This window comes from Chiroxiphia lanceolata, unplaced genomic scaffold, assembly GCF_009829145.1.
Source record: "Chiroxiphia lanceolata isolate bChiLan1 unplaced genomic scaffold, bChiLan1.pri scaffold_67_arrow_ctg1, whole genome shotgun sequence".
NCBI lineage: Eukaryota > Metazoa > Chordata > Aves > Passeriformes > Pipridae > Chiroxiphia > Chiroxiphia lanceolata.
In genome coordinates, this window is record NW_022476532.1 from 73,078 (window position 1) to 93,541 (window position 20,464).

Here is a 20,464-nt window from a genome sequence, read left to right on the forward strand (position 1 = left end):
CAGCTTTGGGAAGCAGGTGGGACACAGCCCGGGTCAGGCTCTGAGTGACAGGTGAACCCAGAGAGTTTTGGCTCCCCGGAGCTTGGGAAGGGCCATTCCCGAGGGATAATACTGAAGGACCAAGGAAATACTTTGCTTGCGGAGAGAAATTCCCGTCCCGCACCTCCGGACGCCGCCACACCGACTCAACCCCTCGTTAAAAAGAGTCTTTAATGAGAATCCCCCTCCGAGGTCCGTGAAACCGCCTCGTCCTTCATCCTCAGCGAGTCTTCCCAGGGGGAACCGTCCGTGCCGGAGCTTTTGGGATGCCGGAGGGCCCGGCCCGGCCCACTCTGGGAGCGGGACAGCTCCGGGACTCGGGGCTAGATGGAGGAGTCGACGGTGAAGTGGCCGTTGTGCGAGAGGGTGCCGCGGTCGGCCGTGTTCAGCTTGACCACGGTGGGCGTGTACTTGGAGTTGCGGGGGCAGGGGAAGCACAGGATGCGGCGGAAGGTGCTCCTCATCTCCGTGTCGCGGTACGAGTAGACGATGGCGTTGATGAGGGAGTTGATCTCGGCCAGCAGCAGCACGTACTTCTCCACCGCCAGCACGTTGCAGCTCTTGCAGCCCAGCCCGTCCAGGAGCAGCACGACCTGCCCGGGGGTCCAGCAGATCACAAAGGCACCTGGGAGAGAGGTAATCCGGGGAAAACCGGGGGGAAAATGAGGGGGGAAGTTGGGGGAAACCAGGGGAAAAACAGGGGAAAGTCAGGGAAGAATCAGGGTGAAATCAGGGGCAAATCAATGGAATCACAGGAATCTTGTGAAAAAAGTCACCCCACAGCTCCAGAGAGCAGGGAATGTCACCTCCCAGCCCTCCCTGCTGTCACCTCCCCACCCCACAGAGCCCAGGGTGGGGCATTAAAGTGTCATCTGGACTGAGCTGAGCACACGGACTGAGTAAATCCATGTCCTGAAACTGTTGAGTTCCTCAGCACCCAACCCAAACCACCACCCAACCCACAACCCCACAGCCCCAGACACCAGGGAACAGAACGTCACTTCCCTCACTTCCCTGTTGTCACCTCCCCACCCCACAGAGCCCAGGGCAGGGCATCAAAGCATCATCTGGACTGAGCTGAGCACACGGACTCACTCAGGTCCTGAAACTCTTGGGTTCCTCTTCAGCCCAAGCCAAATCACCACCCAAACCACCACCCCACAGCTCCAGACACCAGAGAAGCAGAACCTCACTTCCCTCACTTCCCTGTTGTCACCTCCCCACCCCACAGAGCCCAGGGGGGAGGATTAAAACATCCTTTGGATTGAGCTGAGCACGCGGACTAAGTAAATCCACATCCTGAAACTGCTGAGTTCCTCAGCACCCAACCCAAACCACCACCCAACCCACCACCCCACAGCCCCAGACACCAGGGAATGTCACCTCCCCACCCCACAGAGCCCAGGGCGGGGGACCAGAGCATCCTCTGGACTGATCAGAGCCCGTGGACTCACTCAGGATGATGGTGACCGTCTTGACCAGGCTGATCATGGTCTCCTTGTAGCGGGGGTGGAAGCTGGTGTGCTTGGACATCCTGGTCATCTTCCTCTTGACGTAGATGAAGATGTGCGTGTACACCACCACCATGATGAGGAAGATGACGAGGTTGGAGATGGCCCAGAAGGTCAGGTAGCTCCTGCTGTAGAGGGGGGCCATGCTGGAGCACTTGTCCAGGGCGCAGAGGCAGTGCCAGCCGTAGGAGGGGATGAGCCCCAGCAGCAGCGCCGTGACCCAGATGCAGAAGATGAGGATGGTGACGCGCTGGTTGGACATCTTGCTGTGCAGCTGCATGGTGAACACCGTCTGGTGCCGCTCCACGGCGATGGCCAGCAGGTTCACCACCGAGGCCGTCAGGCTGGTGTCCAGCAGGCTCTGCCGGATGAACCAGGTCTTGAGGGACAGCTCGGCCGTGCGAGGGCCCGTGTGGAACATGAGGAACATGTAGGCAATGCCCGCGAACAGGTCGGCGGCCGCCAGGTTGCCCAGCAGGTAGTAGATGGGGTAGTGGAAGCGGCGGTTGATGACGATGGCCGTGATAACCAGCAGGTTGGTCAGCAGCACGATGACGCTCACGGTCAGGCCCAGGGCCACCACCAGCACGTCCTTGGTGCGCCAGTACGTGGTCAGCTCCTTGCGGGAGTTGTTGTAGAAGAAGCCCACGGTCTCATTGTAGAAGCACTGCCTCATGGCGGCGGCCCTGGGGGGACAGGAGGGTTGGGGGCACCTCAGGGGGACACAGAAGGGGGGGGAAGAGCCCTGCAGGAGGGCTCTTGGCAGGGGTGGGGCCTGGAACAGCCAGGAGCAACCACAGGATGGAGGAGAAAGAGCTGGGAACAGCCAGGAACAGCCACAGGAGGGATGGGAAAGGGAGCAGCTCCCCGGGAACAACCACACGATGGATGGGACAGGAAGAGGCTTGGAACACTCTGGAACAACCACAGGGGGGATGGGACAGGGAGGAGCTTGGAACATTCAGGAACAACCACAGCATGGATGGGAGAGCTTGGAACACCCAGGAACAACCACAGGGAGGAGCTGGGAACACCCAGGAACAACCACAGGAGCAACAGGAAAGTCCTCAGCTGTCCCCAGAGCCCTCGGCTGCCCCCAGAGTCACCCTGAGGAGGCAGCAGGACCTGGAAGGCTCCTGGGAGGAGGTTGGATCTGCCAGATCCGATAGGGGAATGGCCCGGCCCGGCCCACAGGACAGACTAAACTGTTGTGGTTGTCCCAGACGTGATGCTTCAGAAATGTGAAAACAAAGAGGGTTTATCAGACAGTTCCTAAACATTCCCCCCCCCATGGAGGCTGAGGCTCCACAGCTGCTGCTGCCCCAGGAATGCTCTGGGAGCACCAAAGCTCAGCCTTCCTGGGCAGTTTTGCTGCTTAAAGCCCAACAGAAGCCATGGCTGCTTCCAGACACTGCTCCATGTGCTGGTCCTTCCTGAACAGGTGGGGGCTTCCCAAACTCTGCCTGAGGCAAAGAGAGGGATGGGAACGGCCCCTCAGCCCTGGAGAGCGAACAGCAGCAATAAATGAGGACACACAGCTATGGGGGCAGATCTCTGCAAGAGCTGGGTCATCCAGGACATTTCTGGACCACATGGACTGTGTGGGATCATGGAATTGTGGAACGGGCTGGGTGGGAAGGGACCTTAAAGCTCATCCTGTCCCACGGGCAGGGGCACCTTCCATGGCCCAGGTTGCTCCAAGCCCATCTAACCCGGCCTTGGACACTTCCAGGGGTGGGGCAGCCACAGCTTCTCTGGGAATTCCATCCCAGCCCCTCCCCACCCTCTCAGGGAGGGATTTCTCCCCAGTATCTGCCCTAAACCTTCTGTTTTCTGGTTTAAAGTCACCTGTGCAGCGAGGGAAGAGACTCCCTTCTTCCCAGCCAGCTCTGGAATGAGGCTGCAGCCCCAAAAATCCCCAAATTGGGTGGAAAAACCGGATAGAAAAAGCTGTTTGAGGCTCCTCACATTTCTTTGACACCCAGGGCCGTGCTGGGAGCAAGACCTGACAAGCCTCAGGTGTGGATTCCAGTGGGAAGAATCCATTCCCAAAGCCGCAGCTTCCTGGTCCATGAGGAGCCGAGCAGGAGCAGCAGGTAAATGTAAGGATTTTTCACCCCCCAGCCTCGGATTTTACCCCTGGGAATCCACAGGGTTTTGCTCCAGTGCGAGAGGACCCAGCCCATGGCAGGGGGTGGAACCAGACGAGCTTCAAAAAGTTCCCTTCCCACCCAAACCATTCCATGGTTGACTCGTCCATAAAAAAAAAAAAAAAAAGGCAGGAAAAACGCAGCCCGAGGGATGAGAACCCACTGATCCCACCCCACAGATGTTCCTGCTCCTTCCCTAACCCAGAGCCTGGAAATCTCAAGTCAGGCCTGGCTTGGGTCCCACAGGGATGGGCAAACCCGGCCCGGAGCCTCCGGAGGTGCCGAAAAATGACACGGATTTTCCTTCCCCTGGAGAGTTGTGCACATGAATCACTGGCTCTGCCCGGCCCCGAACATCCACTCGGGAAGCTGAGCCAGGGGAGGGTCAGGCTGGATATTTGGGAGAGGTTTTTCATCCAGAGGGTGGTCGGGCACTGGGAACAGGCTCCCCAGGGATCGGTCACGGCTCCAAGGCCAGCAGAGCTCCAGGAGTGTTGGGACAACAGGGACAGGGTGGGATTTTGGGGTGTCCTGAGCAGGGCCAGGACTTGGACTCCATCCATGGCCCTTGTGGGTTCCTTCCAACTCAGGATATTCCATGATTTTAGAGCTCAGGGAGCGTTTGGATAACACCCTCAGGCACAGGGTGGGATTTTGGGGGGTCCCGGGCAGGGATTGGACTCCATGACCCTTGTGGGTCCCTCCAGCTCAGGACATTCCACGATCCTCCTCATTTCGGAGAAGGCAGCAGGAACACAACTGTCTCCAAACAGGGAGGAACCCCCGAGTGCCTGAGTCAGCCCCGCGTTAATCACCCCGAAACCCAAACCCCGCTCGGGGCCCTCCCGTCCCCGAGCTCTGCAGGCAGAGGAGACTCCAGGGCTGCGTTTTCCGGGACGCTCCGGCCGGAGCCCTCGGCATAGCAACAGGGATCGTTCCGGGCTTATCTGCGGCACCGCACCCACCTGGGTTGTGCAAACAAGGAGCCGAGCCAAGAAAACCCCATTGTACCTGCAGCTGAACTTTTGATCCCGCTGCCTCCTCCGACACCCCCCGAGGGGAGAGCTGGACACCCGGGATGGGCCACTCAAAAAGCTGCTGAGCGGGGAAATATCGCCTTTCATAAACACTGGGGGGGGGGAGAAGGAAAAGGGGGAGGGAGGAGTCAGGCTGCCCCGGGGGGGGATTTTAGGTGGGCTGGGCCTGTGCAGCAAGTCCGTCTTCCCTCTTTCCCTCAGCTCGTGGGATGTTTGTGGACCCGGAGCCGAGCGGGAGTCGCACGGTCCCGATGGAATGGGAGGGATGGAAGGAGCCTGTGGTGGCCTGGCAGGTAACCGGGAGCGTTCTGGCTGGAATGTGGGGAGCTGGGAGAAGGACGAGGAGGGGAGGAAAGCCCTGGGAGAGGAGGAACGCTGTGAATCACGGCAGGTTGATGAGCACCTTCCCAGGGTGTTCCCGGGCAGGTACGGGATCAAGGCCGGGCCATTCACATGCAGAACAGCTTCCTCTCAGTGTGCAACAGCCCCAAATCGCTGAAGTTCAGGAAGTCACAGAATCGTGAATGGTTTGGGTGGGAGGGGACATTTTAAGGTCACCTCGTTCCACCCCCTGCCACGGGCAGGGACACCTTTCACTGTCCCAGGTTGCTCCAACCTGGCCTTGGACACTTCCAGGGATGGGGCAGCCCCAGCTTCTCTGGGAATTCCATCCCAGCTCCTCCCCATTCTCACAGGGAATCCACCTAAATCTTTCCTCTTTTAGTTCAAATCCCTTCCCCCCTTGTCCTGTCACTCCCTGCCCGGGTGAATCTCACAAACCCCCTTCAATCCCCGGCATCACACACAAATCTGGAGCGCCCACGCTGATTCCAACACCCAAACCCGCTTCTCTGGGCAGGACTTGGAGCGCGAGGAAAACTCGGAGACCCCAAATCCCTCCGGAACGCGCCGAGGGCTCGGAGCCCGCCCCGCTCGGGGTGTTGCAGAGCAGGGAGCGACAGGTTAACAACGCCCGTGAGCGGCTCCGGGAGCTCCGCTGCCACCCTGCAATTACCGCCCGACCTTGGGGCTCGGCACAAGGACGGCCGGGGCCAGAAATCCCCATTGCCCGGGAGGGGGATGAGAAAAGAGCCCGAGGAGCAGCAGAGCCGAGCCGGGGCTGGGGCCATGATGCACAAAGGAGCTGGATGAGTCTATTGTTCGGTGTCCGAGCAACCCCCGGGCTCCGCTCCGCTCTGCCCGGCGCGAGGTCCGGGCTCTCCGGCTTTGTTTACTCGGTAAAACGAGCGGCTGGCTCCGAGCTGCGCCCGCTCACGGCCCCTTCGCCTTGAGCAATCGGCAAACACCGCCCGGCTCCCCCCGCCATCCAAGCACGGCTCTTCCAGGGGGGCAGGAGCCGGCTCGGAAGGAGGGCAGGACACGTCCTGTCTCCTCTGGGATTTCTCGCCCTCCACAGCTCGAGTTCGCGGCGAGTTCAGGAGTCCTCCGCGCCGCGGTAAAGGTGTGATTCCTTTTTAATTCCCGGGTAATTCCAGTTCCTCCCGGGGAAGCACTTAACTCCAGGATCTGGGAAGGCATCCGCCACTTGTTGCCAGCCCCGCAGCCGCGCATGGAGCGGGGATGAATGGCTTGGAATTCGGCTCCCACTTAATAACCACAATCAGCGCCGATCGAGGCGGAACAATGGATCCGTAAAGGCTCCCGGGGCTCACATCCAACCTGTTTTACCCACGGCTTTCGAGCCAACCGCTCCAACCGCCGCTCCATTTTTTAAGCCTGGAAGAGTATTTTTACTCCCGAGAGGAAAATCTTACCTGGGAACTCAACGCCGCCTCCAAACCCGGCGCTCAGCATCGACCTCGGCGCCCCGGAGAGCCAGGGCGGCGATCCTGCGAGGGGATCCCCATCTCCTGGAGGGCAGAGCCGCTTCCCAAGCCGGGGAATAACCCCCCTTCACCCCCGAGCGCCTCACAGGAAAGTTTGAGCCGCGGAGTCCATCGCGGGGAGAAGCTCCTGGGAGGCGACTTGTGCGGCTGCGGAGGAGCCGCGGCCTCCTCGGACCCTCCCCTGGGCGGGTCCTGCGGGCCCCGGGAGCCGAAATCCGAGCCCTCGGCGCCTCCTCGGAGCCCCAAAAGCGCTTCCCGAGAGCCTCCGGCCGCGGCTGGATCGAGGTGGCTCCGCGGCGGCCGCATCGCCCCGCAGGACCGGTCCCGGGGCGGGAGCGGCGCCAGGACCCGCCCGGCAACTGGTCCCAGTGCCGCCGCCGCACTGGGGAGCCCCGGCCGGGGAGCTGCCCGAGGATCCCGGGGGGAGGGACCGGAGCACCCGGGCACCGACAGCACGTGCAGCTCGGGGGGCACGTGGGGTCGGGATCCAGCCCCCACATCCCGGGTGGATCTTTGGATCAGGATCCAGCCCCCATATCCCAACTGGACCATCAGTCAGGATCCAACCCCCTCGCCCCCCCATTTCCAGTGGGCCATTAAGTCAGGATCCAACCCCACCACATTCCAACTGGAGCATGGGGTCAGAATCGAGACTCCCTCCTTCTGAGTGGACCAGAGGGTCAGATCCAGCCCCACATTCCAGCTGGACCATGAGGATTCAGCCCCTCACATCCCAACTGGACCATCAGGTCAGGATCCTCCTCCTCCTCCCTTGTCTGCTTCCCTGGGAACGATGTTATCATCGGGAACAGCCCTGACCTGCTGCCAGGGACGCCGGGAGAGCAGGACCTGCCCTGGGAGACGGGGACAGCCCGGGACAAAGGGATGGACGCTGGGACAAGGATCCACAGGGACAGGGATCCACAGGGAGGAGGCTACAGAGAGCCTGGGACGAAGGGATGGAGACAGGGATCCCCAGGGACAGACACAAGGACAGGGATCCCCAGGGAGGAGGTCACGGAGAGCCCAGGACAAAGGGATGGAGACAGGGATCCACAACAACCCCCCTGGGAAGGAGCACTGGATGCTGAACAGGGACAGGACTGCGGAGCCCCGACAGCCACCAGTCCAGCCCCTCTTCTCCCCTCAGTCCCCTCCATCCCTCCAGGAGTTTTCCTGTTCCTCCCCCATTCCAAAGGGGCTCCCGGGGTGTCCTGGCGTTGTCCCCCCCAAGCCGGGTCATGGAGTAACCTGATCCCAACCCAGCCACGTCCTGGTGCCCAGCAGAGCCTCGGCAGGGAAACACTTCCAAGGAAAACATCTGTCCCCTCCCCTTTCTTCCACTTCTCCTTTCCAAGGGGGGTTTTAATTGTTTGAGTGGATTTTGCGTTCCCAAACAAGCCCTAAAGGCAACATTTTCCTTTAACCCTCTCGGCTGCCACTGCTTCCCCCACCCATGACCATCCGAAGGGTTGGTTTTTTGGCTGCTTTTTTGGAATCCCAGGAATGTTTAGGAGCCTCCTGGAAAGAGTCATGTCATCCCAATGTCATCAGCAGCCCCCAAAATTGCTCTAATGAATCGTTCCCGAGTCCCAGCTGGCTCAGAGATTCCCAAACCCTCTCAGAGGAGCCCAATCCCACAACCCCCCAGTTCCCAGGGATGGGAGCAGTGCATCCACGAACCTTTAAAAATGCAGGAATTCCATCACACCCCCGGCTGCTGGATCAGTGCCAGCTCCGGAGCAGAGCTGGTGGGAGCCCAGACCATCAAAGAATCCCTTAAAACAAAGGGATGGGGAAGGAATCCCAGCCCACAGCAGGGTTTTGCTTTTCCTCCAACGAGTTAACAACTGTTTGGAATCCCAAAAAAATCACCAAGGACCTGGAAAACTCCTCCCTCCCCCTTTCTCCTTCCCCAGGCTAGGCTGTTTGGGACACTCTAATTCCAAGTATTGTTGGAAACACCTTAAATTGGGGCCTGAAGGGAAACATGAACCTGGGATCTCGTCACCTTTGCTCGTGGGATGAGATGGAAAACCAGCTGAGGATGTTGTTGGAAAGGGACCAAGGCAACACTCCACTCCCCCGGGTAACCACTCTGGGCATGGATTTGGTGGGATAACATCCCTGGACACTCCTGGTGGCTATTCCAGCCTCTCCAGGAGGAAAACAGGGCAGGGGGGTGTTTAGTTTGGAGCAGGGATGGTCTGGGGGCCCCTCCGTGTGGCTCCTCCTAATCCACAGGGGAAGGAAGGGAGTTATCCCACAGGGAGAGCAGGAGGCGGGAGCAGCAGTTCCAAGGCCCCCAGGTGATGTCCCATCGTTTGGGGTTGGAATCACATCGGGACCCCAGGACCCTTCACCACCTCCCTTGGGCATTTTTAATGCGATTCCCAGTTTTTGAGCTGTATACAGTCATTCCCTGAATTCTGGTCTCTAGGAATTACTTTTCTTCTCCCCTTTTTTGGTAAACGGACAACAAAAACGTTACTTTTAATCCCAATTCTGGTAAATAAATGGCTGAGATACCCCGGCAAGATCTTTCCAGCGCCAGATTCCAGGATGACATAAGGAAATACATCCCACTCCGGGTTGGAATATCTTAATTACAGTGATTTTCCAGGTGGGAGAAGCTGGATGTGGGAGCCATCCCATTGATCCCACGAGCTCTTGGAGCTGCTTAAGGGTCTTCCTCCCCTTCTTCCTCCCCCTCTTCCCTGTCCTTGTCCTTGTCCAGCTTGTACTTGAGCCGGCGCAGGGGGTGCGTGAGGCTCCTCCGGGAGTGGTTGTCGAAATCCTCGGCCAGGCGGAAATTCCGGTCCAGGATCTCGGCGGCCTCCTGCCAGTTCTGGAAGCACTTGGGGCCCATCCTCTGGATCTCCTCCACGGCGTTGGCCACCAGCACGTCCCCGCTGGGCTTCAGCACCACCACGGCCGGCACCTCGGACACGGCGAAGCGCAGCTCCAGCTCCCTGTGGGCAACGGGAACGGGAATGGAATGGGAATGGGAATGGAATGGAATGGGAATGGGAATGGGAATGGGAATGGGAATGGGAATGGAATGGGATGGGATGGGAATAGGAATGGGAATGGGAATGGGAATGGGAATGGGAATGGGAATGGGAATGGGAATGGGAATGGAATGGGAATGGGCTGGGGGGTCCCATGGGATTTGGCACTGGATGGAGGTGGAAGAGGGGGTGGGATGTGGGGTTTGGGTAAGGAGAGATGGGATTTGGGTAAGGGGAGGTGGGATTTGGAGGATGGGAAATAGGGGGTGATGGGAGATGGGATTTGGGTGTTGGGAGATGGGATTTGATGGGAGATGGGATTTGATGGGAGATGGGATTTGAGTGATGGGAGATGGGATTTGGGTGTTGGGAGATGGGATTCAACTCCCAGGTCCTGTTTTTCCAGCCATTAAACATCAACAAGAGGCTCCAAATTCCAGCCTCCTGCAGTTTATCCTCCAAGAGAGCCGGGAATTATTCTGGGTGTTAATTAGGCTCATTCTGCCGCTAACGAGGTTACAGTAATTGGTTCCAATCCGGCCACATCCCAATCCAGGGCTCTGGGGCCTGGCCTGCAATGTTTGGGAGTTATAAATAGAATGGAAAATTGGGATACAGGAACAGCGGGAATATTTTATGTATTTTAAATTAAACCTCCTTGGTTTTGGGGGTCCTGGGGCTGTGGGAACCCAGTTTTTGGGTCCTGGGGCTGTGGGAACCCAGTTTTTGGGTCCTGGGGCTGTGGGGTCCCAGTTGGGGGGTCCAGTTGTGAGGGGTCCCAGAGCTGTGGGTCCTGTTTAAATATATGTGTATATATAAAATATATATAAAATATGTATGTATTATATTATGATATATAATGACATTATATTTATATATAATACGATATACAATGACATTATTTATATGTTATATATAATGACATTATATTTATATACAATATGACATATAATGGCATTAGTATTATATTTACATATAATATTATATATGACATGTATAATATATATTTTATATATTATATATGATGACATTATATGATATTATGACACAGATTAGATTAGATTATATGACATATATTATAATTAAAATATTTCCAGCAGGTGCAGCCCAGGGACTCCGCGGGTTTCCCAGTCACACCCCGCACCGACCTCTCCAGTCTTACAAGACCCTCGACCCCCAGACAAGACCCTCTACCCCCCCAAGCCATCCGCGGGGGCGGGACCCCCCGTGCCCCGGCCGTACCTGCCGAAGGTGTCCCCGAAGGGCAGTGCGAGCCAGCGGCGGGGCATGGAGCGCAGGAAGGCGCTCTGCTGCTCCTCCGTCTCGTCGCGGGACACGTAGACCAGGACGAGCTGGCGGGAGCGCTCCACGTAGAACTCGTCGGTGAGGCGCTGGAAGAAGTCCTTGAGCAGGGGCGCGAAGTCCTGGCAGCGCGGGCACTGCCCCGAGCCGAAGTAGAGCAGCAGCACCTTGTTGTCCAGCGCCCCGCGCAGCTCCCGCTCTGTGTCCAGCTCGTCCTCCTCCCGGTTCGCCTTCAGCACCTTCCCGGCGAAGAGCGCGGACATGGCAGAGGGAGGAAGGCTCGGCACGAGGGGAGGTGACGGATCGGGACACGGAGCAGCGGGAGAAGGGGGATGGAGCCCCCCGGGGCGCCTCTGCTGCCCCCGCCGGGATCCCGGGATTAGCAGCGAGGATTCCCGTGATCGGATTAAATGGGAGGGGCTGGGAGATGAGGCGGGGGCGTCCTGGGGTCAAGGGGGGGTGTTTGGGGTTGCGGGGGTGTGGGCGGTGCTGGGAATGTTGGGTCTTGGCTGTGGGGTCTCACGGCGGAGGGGTCTTGGTTGTGTAGGTGCCCATGGTTGTGGGGGTCTGGTTGTGGGGATCCTGGTTTTGGGGGTCCTTAGGTCTGTGGGGTCCCGGTTATGGGGGTCCCGGGGCCGTGGGGTCTTGTTCGTGTAGGTCCCCATGGCTGTGGGGGTTTGGTTGTGGGCTCTGGGGTGTCGGGTCCCAATGATGGGTGTCCTGGGGCTGGGGGGTTCCAGTAGTGGGGGTCCCGAGGGGGTCCAGTGATGGGGGTCCTGGTCCACGTGAGTCCAGTTTTGGGGGTCCCCCCCACGCCCCCCGCACCGGCACTGCGTGTGGGCGTGGCTCCTCCAGACCCCGCCCTCCTCCCTCCCGGACCCGCCCTCTCCGCTAAGCCCCGCCCCTCTCCCCTCTCACCCTCCCTCCCCACCTCAGCCAATCCGCTGCCGGCAGCCACGCTACCAACCAATAGGATCTCGCCCCTCCCTCCGCCCCGCCCCTCGTGGGCGGGGCCGCGTCTGAGGCGGCGGCGGCTCCGGTAACGGCGGCAGCGCCGGGAAAGGGGGACCGGGAGGGCCCAGGGAGGCCCCGGAGCGGCCCCGGAGCCCCGGAGCGGCCCCGGACCGATCCCCCCCAGCCCCGGACCCACCCCCAGATCCCGCGGTGAGGCCCGGCCCGGCCCAGCCCCCGGAGCACCGGCAGCGGGGGAGCCCTGGCCCGACCCCCGGAGCCCCGGAACGACCTTCCCTGAGTCCCGGACCGACCCCCTGATCCCGGGCCCGGTGCCCCCGGATCCCGGTGCCTAATCCCGGACCCCCGTCCCCGATCCCGGAGCCCCGGTCCCTGATCCCGGTCCCATCCCCTGGAGCCCAGTCCTTGATCCTGGGTCCCCGATGGCAGACCCCTGTCCCTGATCCCGGTCCCAGTGCCCTCAGATCCCCGTCCCTGATCCCGGTCCCTGATCCCGGTCCCGGTGCCCCCGGATCCCGGTCCCCGATCGCAGACCCCGGTCCCGGATCGGGGTCGCGGATCCCGTTCCCAGCCATGCACCCCGCGGGGCTCTGCGCGGCCTCCCTGGGCTCTCTGGGGCTGCTGCGGCTCTTGGGGGCCCCGTGGCCCTGGAGCGTGGCGGCCTCGCTGGGGCTGTGCCTGGGCGGCGGCGGGTGGCGGCTGCTGCGGCTCATCGTGCGGACGGCGCCCCGGGACCTCTTGTGAGTCGGGGGGCACGGGGCGAGGGGGGGTGTGCGGTGTCCTTCGACCTGACCCCCACCCCGACCCCCTCTGACCTCCCCTGACCCCCCATCTCAATTCTAACCCCCCCCTGGACCCCCCATGGCACAACGCCAGAACCCCCTCTGACCCCCCCATGACACACCCCCTGACCCTGACTCCCCTCTGTTTCACCAAACTCCACTCCGAACCCCATCTCGACCTCACCCCCCTGTGACCCACCCTGAGACCCCCATCTCGACCCTGATCCCTCCCGACCCCCCTCTGACCCCCCTCTGACCCACCCTGACACCCCCAAGCCCCCTCTGACCCCCCCCGTGACACACCACTGACTCTGACTCCCCTTGACCCCCCCAAATCTGACCCCCCTGACCCCACCCCTAAGCCCCCCGACCCCCTTGACTCCCTTGTCCCTCATGAATCCCCTGACCCCTCCCCAGTCCACTCCGGCCCCCAGCCAGGGTGTTCCAGGATGCTCCAGGATGTTCTGGGATGCTCCAGGATCCATCCCATGGACACCATGGGAGCAGTCACGGGGTGATGCCCCCACACTCTGAGGGAGGGGAGATCCCCCCAAAATGTGGGGTCTGAGGTGGGGGCAGAGTCTCCAGCATCTCCCATCTCCTGGGATTCCATTGCTGCCCTTAGTTCCATGGATTTAGATCCCCTAAAACAAGGATGTGCCTTTATTCACAAGGATTCCCAAGGATTTGGGGCTCTGGCCATTTCCCTCACCCCCCCCCCGAGCTCACAGGGAGGGGGATTCCCCCAAAAATTCCATCTGGGAGCGCTGAGCCCTCCCCCCCCATCTCCCGGGATTCCCCCACCTCCTCACACTCAGTTCCGCGGTTTTTAGCCCCAAAACCCGAGGATGTCCCGCTATTCCCGAGGCCTGTGCCAGCTCCTTTGAGGAGCTGTTTCCTCTGGGAATAACCCCAGCCAAAATCCCGGAGAATAAAGCCCTTCTGGGCCTCTGGGAGCTCTGAAAGGCTCCTCTGTTCCGGGCTCGGCTCCCTCTGACCCTCTGGCAAAACCAGCCGCTCCCCCTTCCCCGTTCCCACTTGGAATCGCTCCCGGAGCTCCGCGGGGGCTCCTTGCTGCTCTCCAACGGCCTTTCCAGCCTCCGGGGTTCTTCCAAGCCCTGCTTGCCCAGCAATTCCCCAATTTCACGGTGGACAAATGTGGCCTCCGGGGAGGAATCGGGATCCCCCCCAGGTGGGACCCTGCGGTGGGACCGGCTCGGTCAGGGAGGGGGGTCGGGGAGTTATTTTTAAGCCAGGTCTATTTTTATAGAGGGACCAATGGGCAACGAGGTCAGGCAGCAACTTCTCCTGGCAGCTGCCACCTCGGAGAGCTGAAATAATTCCGGGAATTAGGGAAAACACCCCAAAAAAAGCCTCTCTGGAGCAGCCAGGGCTGTTGTGCTCCGGTATCGAACCCGCCCAGAGGCACCGGTTGGGTCCTTGATAAGGCCAGGAATTGTTAATATTTATTAATTACTGTTCAAATTAGGGGTGGGATTGAATTCCAGAGGCTGAGTCACGGGAAGAGGCAGCAGCTGTCCCGGTTTTTGGGTGAAAGGAGGAAGTTTTTGGGTGAAAGGGGAAGTTTTTGGGTGAAAGGGGAAGCTCTTGGCTTGATTCCTTGGCGCGGGGGGCCACGTGTTGTTCTGAGGCTCAGGGTTGCTTTGGCTTGGAAAAGCCGTCACATCCCAGGGGAAAAGTGTCCAAAAGAGCCCCAGGAGCAGCCAAACCTTCCTGGCAGGAAGGTCGGGAAGTGTTTTGCTGCTTTTCTCGGGAAATCCGATAGTTTCCAAGTGGGTTTTATTGTTAAGATGGGAGAAAACGTCCTTAAAACTGGGATTTACCCTCCTGTCCGTCCGCAGCCTGGCTTAACTTCAGCTGCAGCCCAGTATTAATGTCAGTCTTTAATTTCAACCCAGTTTCACCCTGGTATTAACTTAAAGTTAAGCTTAACTTTAACTTCAACCTGGTGTTAGCTTCCGTCCTGCTCGAGTTTAATTTTAACCCAGTTTAATTTTACCCTGGTGTTACCCTCAGCCTGGTATTAATTTTAACTCCAGTTTAACTCTAGGCCAGTACTTCAGCCTGGTGTTAAGTTCACCCTTGTTTAACTTCAGCTTTAGTCCTGATTAACTTCAATTTCAGCCCTGATTAACCAACTTTACCTTCAGTTTATTGTTAAGCTCAGCCCAGCCTACCATTAATGTCACCCAGCATCACTTTCAACTCCATCGTGCTGTCAACCCACCCCGGTTTAACCCACCTCAATTTAACTGTAATCTCCTCATCCCGGGTTAACTTCAACTCCAGTTTAACTTGTTGAATCCTCCCCAGTCTCCCCCCCCGTGCCCTAATCCCGACTCAGAGCGTAAAGCCGGGTTTCTGTGCCCTCCCCAGCGGCCTGTGGGTGCTGCTCCGGGTGAAGTTCCACCTGCGGCGGCACCAGCGCTCCCGGGCCACGATCCCGCGGCTCTTCCAGGCCGTGGCGCGGCGGCTGCCGGACAAAGCCGCGCTCATCTACGAGGCCACGGGCGAGCGCTGGACCTTCCGGCGGCTGGACGAGTTCTCCAATGCCGTGGGCAACCTCTTCCAGCAGCTGGGCTTCGGCTCCGGGGACGTGGTCGCCCTGTTCATGGAGTCGCGCCCGGAGTTCGTGGCGCTCTGGCTGGGCCTGGCCAAGGCCGGCGTCGAGGCCGCGCTCATCAACTTCAACCTGCGCCGGGAGTCGCTGGTTTATTGTGTGGCCGCCTCCGGCGCCAAGGCCCTCGTGTTCGGGGGGGAGCTGGCGGCAGGTGAGAGGGGAGGGGGCGCGGGAGGGGCAGGGGAGGGTTCCTCCGGGTCCTTTCCGTGCTTTTGGGGGGATTTCGTGGGTTATCTTTGCCTCCCTAAGGAATGTTGTGTCCGTGGCTTTGTCTTGCAGCGGTCTCGGAGGTCAATGGGATGCTGGGGAAGAACATGGAAAAGTTCTGCTCTGGGGAATATAACCCGGATCTGGTCCCTGTGGACACCAAACACCTGGATCCGCTCCTGAATTCCACCCCCAAATCCCCCCCGGCGCAGATCCCGTCAAAAGGCCTGGATGGTGATTCATCCTGGTTTTAATTCCCGGGGTGGTGGGAGGGGGAGGTGGCAGAAAACCGGGAAAACTGAGGGATGGAGGGATTAAATCAACCACTCCAAGCTCAAAACTCATGGAAACCCCTTTGGACACATTCCTGTGTCCCTGGGACATGTGGATCCTCTGGGAACCCTCTGGACACGTCCCTGTGTCCCTGTGGTGTTCCGGATGTGTCCAGAGGGGTTTCCCAGTCCATGGGGAAGACCCTGACTCCTGTTTTCCCTCTTCCCAGACCGGCTCTTCTACATCTACACGTCGGGCACGACAGGGATGCCCAAGGCGGCCATTGTGGTGCACAGCAGGTGAAGTGGGGGGTGTGGCTGTGGGGGCGTGGCCAGCAGGGGTGTGGCCAGTGGGTGTAGTCAGTGGGGGTGTGGCCATGGGGGTGTGGCCAGTGATGTAGTTAGTGGGGGTGTGGCCAGGGGTGTGTGTGGTCAGTGGGGTGTGGCCATGGGGTGTGGCCACGGGGTGTGGCCAGAGCAGACCCCACCAGTGCCGTGCCCACAGGTATTACCGGATCGCCGCCTTCGGCTACTACGCCTACCGGATGCGCCCCGAGGACGTGATCTACGACTGCTGCCCCTCTACCCACTCAGCAGGTGGGGCTGCTTCTGCCTCCTCCTCCTGCCTCTCTCCTCCTTCCTTCCTTCCTTCCTTCCTTCCTTCCTTCCTTCCTTCCTTCCTTCCTTCCTTCTCCTTCCTTTCTTCTCCTTCCTTCCTCCTTTCTTTCTTCTCCTTCCCTGCCTTCTCCTCCTACTTCCTTCCCTCCTTCTCTCCTTCTCCTCCTCCTTTCTTTCTTCTTTCCTTCTCTTTCCTTCATTCCTTCCTCCTCCCCTCTCCTGTCCTCCCATCTCCCTTCCCTCCCTTCTCCCTCCCTCCCTTCCCCTTCCCCCCAGCAGAGCCGAGACGTTGTCCCCTCCCACCCCTGCTCCCTCCCTCTCCCCAGGATGACTGGATTCCTCCCTCCATGCTCCTTGTTTTCCAGGGAACATCATGGGTGTGGGGCAGTGCCTGATCCATGGGCTCACCGTGGTCATCAGGAAAGAAGTTCTCGGCCCAGTCGCTTCTGGGACGACTGTGTCAAGTATCGCTGCACGGTGAGGGAGCCATGGAATGCCTGCAGGGGAAAAGCCCCGGAGACCCTCGGCTCCGACCCTTCCCCCTGCGCTGCCGAGGCCACCCCGGGCCCTGTCCCCAAGGGCCACATCCACACCTCCTCCCATTCCCACCCCAACATTCCCCCCACTCCTCCTCCCTGGGGTCGATTTCCCCCTTTTCCTGCCATTTTTTAGGATCACCGGAGGCCTGAGCCGTGTTTTCTTTGCTCCAGATCATTCAGTATATCGGGGAAATCTGCAGGTACCTCCTGAACCAGCCGGTCCGTGACTCCGAGAGCCGGCACCGCGTCCGGCTCGCGGTCGGCAAAGGGCTCCGGCCCACCACATCTGGGAAGAGTTCACCCAGCGCTTCCGGGTGAAGCAGATCGGGGAGTTCTACGGAGCCACGGAATGCAACTGCAGCATCGCCAACCTGGATGGGAAGGTGAGGGCGGGCGGCACGGGACGGGGAGTGGCTCCGAGGGCACCTCGGAGTCTTCCTCGTCCTCTCCCAAGGGATCGCTGGGAGCTACGTTGGCGATTAGCACAAAAAATCGGGAAAATCCTAATTTTGGGTAAATTTGGGGTGAATTTCCAAAATAAAACAAGAGGGAACCCCCTGGAAGCGCTGACACAGCATCCCTTCAGCTTTTTGGGTTTTTTTCCCTGTCTTTTGGAAGGTGGGAGCCTGCGGGTTCAACAGCCGGATTTTGCCCAATGTTTATCCCATCCGGTTGGTGAAGGTCAACGAGGACACCATGGAGCTGATCCGGGATTCCCGGGGGCTCTGTGTCCCCTGTTGCCCAGGTGAGTGCCTTGTGTTGATCCCATAAATGTTGATGATCCCATAAATGTCAGTGTCTTGAGTTGATCCTAAAAATCTTGGTGTCATCTTGTGTAGATCCCAAAAATTGGTCCCACCTTGTGTCGCTCCCATAAATATTGATGGTCCCAACGATGTCGGTGTCATCTCATGTAGATCCCACAAGTCAGTGCCACCTTGTGTCATCCCATAATTATCAGTGTCCCCCTGAATTGATCCCATAACTGTCAGTGTCCCCCTGAATTGATCCCATACCTGTTGGTGTCTTGTGTTGACCGTAAATCCCGTCACTGCCTCGTGTCGATCCCATGTGTCAATCCCGTGGATGCCCATTCCTGGCGTGGATCCCGAGGGTTTGGGGTCACTCCGGGGTCATTCCCGTTGCTGCAGGAGAGCCGGGGCTGCTGGTGGGGCAGATCAACCAGCGGGACCCTCTGCGGCGCTTCGACGGCTACGTCAGCGAGAGCGCCACGAGCAAGAAGATCGCCCACGACGTCCTGCGCAAGGGGGACCAGGCCTATCTCTCAGGTACCTCCCACCGGCATTCCCGGCTTCCCGGAGACCCAAATCCAGGATTCTCCCCCTTGAGAAAGGGGGTGGGGTGCCCCCAAGGTGCTCCCATTGGGATGGTACCGACGGCCGCGAGGCATCCTGGGATAAACCAACGGGGAACGAGGCATCCTGGAACGTTGGCCAGGGATCCCGAGGTGGGTTTTTTGGTGTCTCCTGCTCTTCCCAGGGGATGTGCTGGTCATGGACGACCTGGGATACATGTACTTCCGAGACCGGAGCGGGGACACGTTCCGGTGGCGCGGGGAGAACGTCTCCACCACAGAGGTGGAGGGAGCCCTGAGCCGCATCCTCAACCAGACGGACGTGGTGGTGTACGGAGTGGAATTCCAGGTGGGACGCTGGGATGGGCCCCCTGGGACTGGGGAGCGACAGGAATGGTGGGCCAAGAGAGCAGATTGGTGTTGGAAATGTGGGAATTCCCATTCCCATTCCCGCTGTTCCCGTTGCAGGTGTGGAGGGCAAGGCGGGCATGGCTGTTCCCATTCCCATTCCCATTCCCATTCCCATTCCCATTGCAGGTGTGGAGGGCAAGGCGGGCATGGCTGTTCCCATTCCCATTCCCATTCCCATTCCTGTTCCCGTTGCAGGTGTGGAGGGCAAGGCGGGCGTGGCTGTTCCATTCCCATTCCCATTCCCATTCCTGTTCCCGTTGCAGGTGTGGAGGGCAAGGCGGGCGTGGCTGTTCCCATTCCCATATTCCCATTCCCATTCCCATTCCCATTCCATTCCCATTCCATTCCATTCCCCTTCCCGTGCAGGTGTGGAGGGCAAGGCGGGCATGGCTGTTCCCATTCCCATTCCCATTCCCATTCCCGTTGCAGGTGTGGAGGGCAAGGCGGGCATGGCGGCCATCGCAGACCCCTCATCCCGGCTGGACCCGGGGGGGTTTGTATGAGCAGCTGATGCCGGGTGCTGCCGCCCTACGCCCGGCCCGTCTTCCTGCGCCTGCTGCACACCTGGACACCACAGGTATGGGTGGGGCTGGGGCAGGGCTTAGAGGGAGGGGGCGGGGCCTGGACAGATGGGGTGTGGCCTGGAGAGAGTTTTTTATACGCATTTTCTTGTTTCTTATTTTTAATCTTAATTTTTTAGTTTCATTTTTTTATTTCTGTGTTTCTATTTCAAGTTCTTATTTTTCTGGTTGGTTTTTTTTTTTTCCATTTTTTTCATTTTATTTTCGTTTTTCTTTTCCCTTTCTCCCTTTGATTCCCTTCAATCCCGCTCCCAGGGACGTTCAAGCTGCAGAAGACCCGTCTCCGGGCGGAGGGTTGGGACCCCCGGCTGGTCCCCGACCGGCTCTTTGTGCTGGACCCTCAACGGGGCCGATACGTCCCCCTGGATCGAGGGATGCACCAGCGGATCTGCTCTGGGAATGCTGGGCTGTGAGCCCCCAGATCCCAGGAAATCCAACGGATCTGTGCCAGGAATGCCGGGCTGTGACCCCCTGGGTCCTGGGAAATCCGACGGATCTGTGCCAGGAATGCCGGGCTGTGACCCCCTGGATCCTGGAAATCCAATGGATCTGTGCCAGAAATGCCAGGCTGTAACCCCCTGGATCCTGGGAAATCCAATGGATCTGTGCCAGGAATGCCAGGCTGTGCCCCCCTGGATCCTGGGAAATCCAATGGATCTGTGCCAGGAATGCTGGGCTGTGAGCCCCTGGATCCCGGGAATTCCAATGGATCTGTGCCAGGAATGCTGGGCTGTGAGCCCCTGGATCCCGGGAATTCCAATGGATCTGTACCGTGAACACCAGCCTTCCAGGAACTGGGGGGAATTTCCAGGAAGATTTTTTGAGGAAAACAGCAGAATTCCCAGGAAAACCACAACTTGGGGGGGGAGTGATGGATCTTTCCAGCTCCTCCATCTGCCCCCAGAGCCGGTTCACCCCCCCACGGGCGCTGATTAACAGGGCAGTGCTAATTAGCGACTAATTAGTGGCTCATTAACCTCCCTAGGGACTGTTTCCATGCGGGGGGGCCGACAGGGACATATTTATTGAAGGAGCCCCCCCGGATTAACCGATTTAGCCCGTTTTTAACCTGTTTGGCTGTGCCTGACCACGAGGCCATTAAAAACCAGTGACTGTGGTGTCGTGTACTGGGAGCTGGGGGGGGGGTAATGAGGGAGGGGCTGCAGGGCGTTGTGTGGGGGGGAGGCCCACAACCCCCCTCAGCTGGGGCTTCCTCAGGGGCTGGAGTG

The 20,464-nt window shown here is 59.3% G+C and overlaps 3 protein-coding genes and 1 long non-coding RNA gene across 4 annotated transcripts; 2 read left to right on the top strand and 2 right to left on the bottom strand.

The window, feature by feature from the left end:
* Nucleotides 1-193: 193 nt before the first annotated feature.
* LPAR2 (lysophosphatidic acid receptor 2) lies at nucleotides 194-6,776 on the bottom strand. The gene is made up of 3 exons (XM_032677598.1): nucleotides 6,513-6,776; nucleotides 1,494-2,236; nucleotides 194-664 (listed from the first exon to the last, which is right to left on the bottom strand). The coding sequence occupies exons 2-3, from the start codon at nucleotides 2,224-2,226 to the stop codon at nucleotides 363-365; spliced, it is 1,035 nt and encodes a 344-aa protein (XP_032533489.1). The 5' UTR covers nucleotides 2,227-2,236; nucleotides 6,513-6,776; the 3' UTR covers nucleotides 194-362.
* On the top strand, nucleotides 4,913-9,592 carry LOC116781838. Its single transcript, XR_004354994.1, has 3 exons — nucleotides 4,913-5,030; nucleotides 8,504-8,673; nucleotides 9,322-9,592. It is a non-coding gene; the product is annotated as an uncharacterized LOC116781838 (long non-coding RNA).
* Nucleotides 9,012-11,316, bottom strand: NXNL1 (nucleoredoxin like 1). Its single transcript, XM_032677601.1, has 2 exons — nucleotides 10,838-11,316; nucleotides 9,012-9,556 (listed from the first exon to the last, which is right to left on the bottom strand). Exons 1-2 carry the CDS (start codon nucleotides 11,158-11,160, stop codon nucleotides 9,265-9,267), a joined length of 615 nt encoding a protein of 204 aa, XP_032533492.1. The 5' UTR covers nucleotides 11,161-11,316; the 3' UTR covers nucleotides 9,012-9,264.
* On the top strand, nucleotides 10,699-20,352 carry SLC27A1 (solute carrier family 27 member 1). Its single transcript, XM_032677597.1, is given in 16 exon segments — nucleotides 10,699-10,978; nucleotides 11,077-11,192; nucleotides 12,299-12,609; nucleotides 15,049-15,443; nucleotides 15,572-15,733; nucleotides 16,002-16,071; nucleotides 16,277-16,368; nucleotides 16,755-16,819; nucleotides 16,822-16,866; nucleotides 17,100-17,210; nucleotides 17,213-17,311; nucleotides 17,547-17,673; nucleotides 18,080-18,217; nucleotides 18,429-18,592; nucleotides 19,084-19,231; nucleotides 19,491-20,352. Coding segments are annotated over 14 exon segments (1,941 nt in total). The 5' UTR covers nucleotides 10,699-10,978; nucleotides 11,077-11,192; nucleotides 12,299-12,442; the 3' UTR covers nucleotides 19,649-20,352.
* The last annotated feature ends 112 nt before the right edge of the window (nucleotides 20,353-20,464 follow it).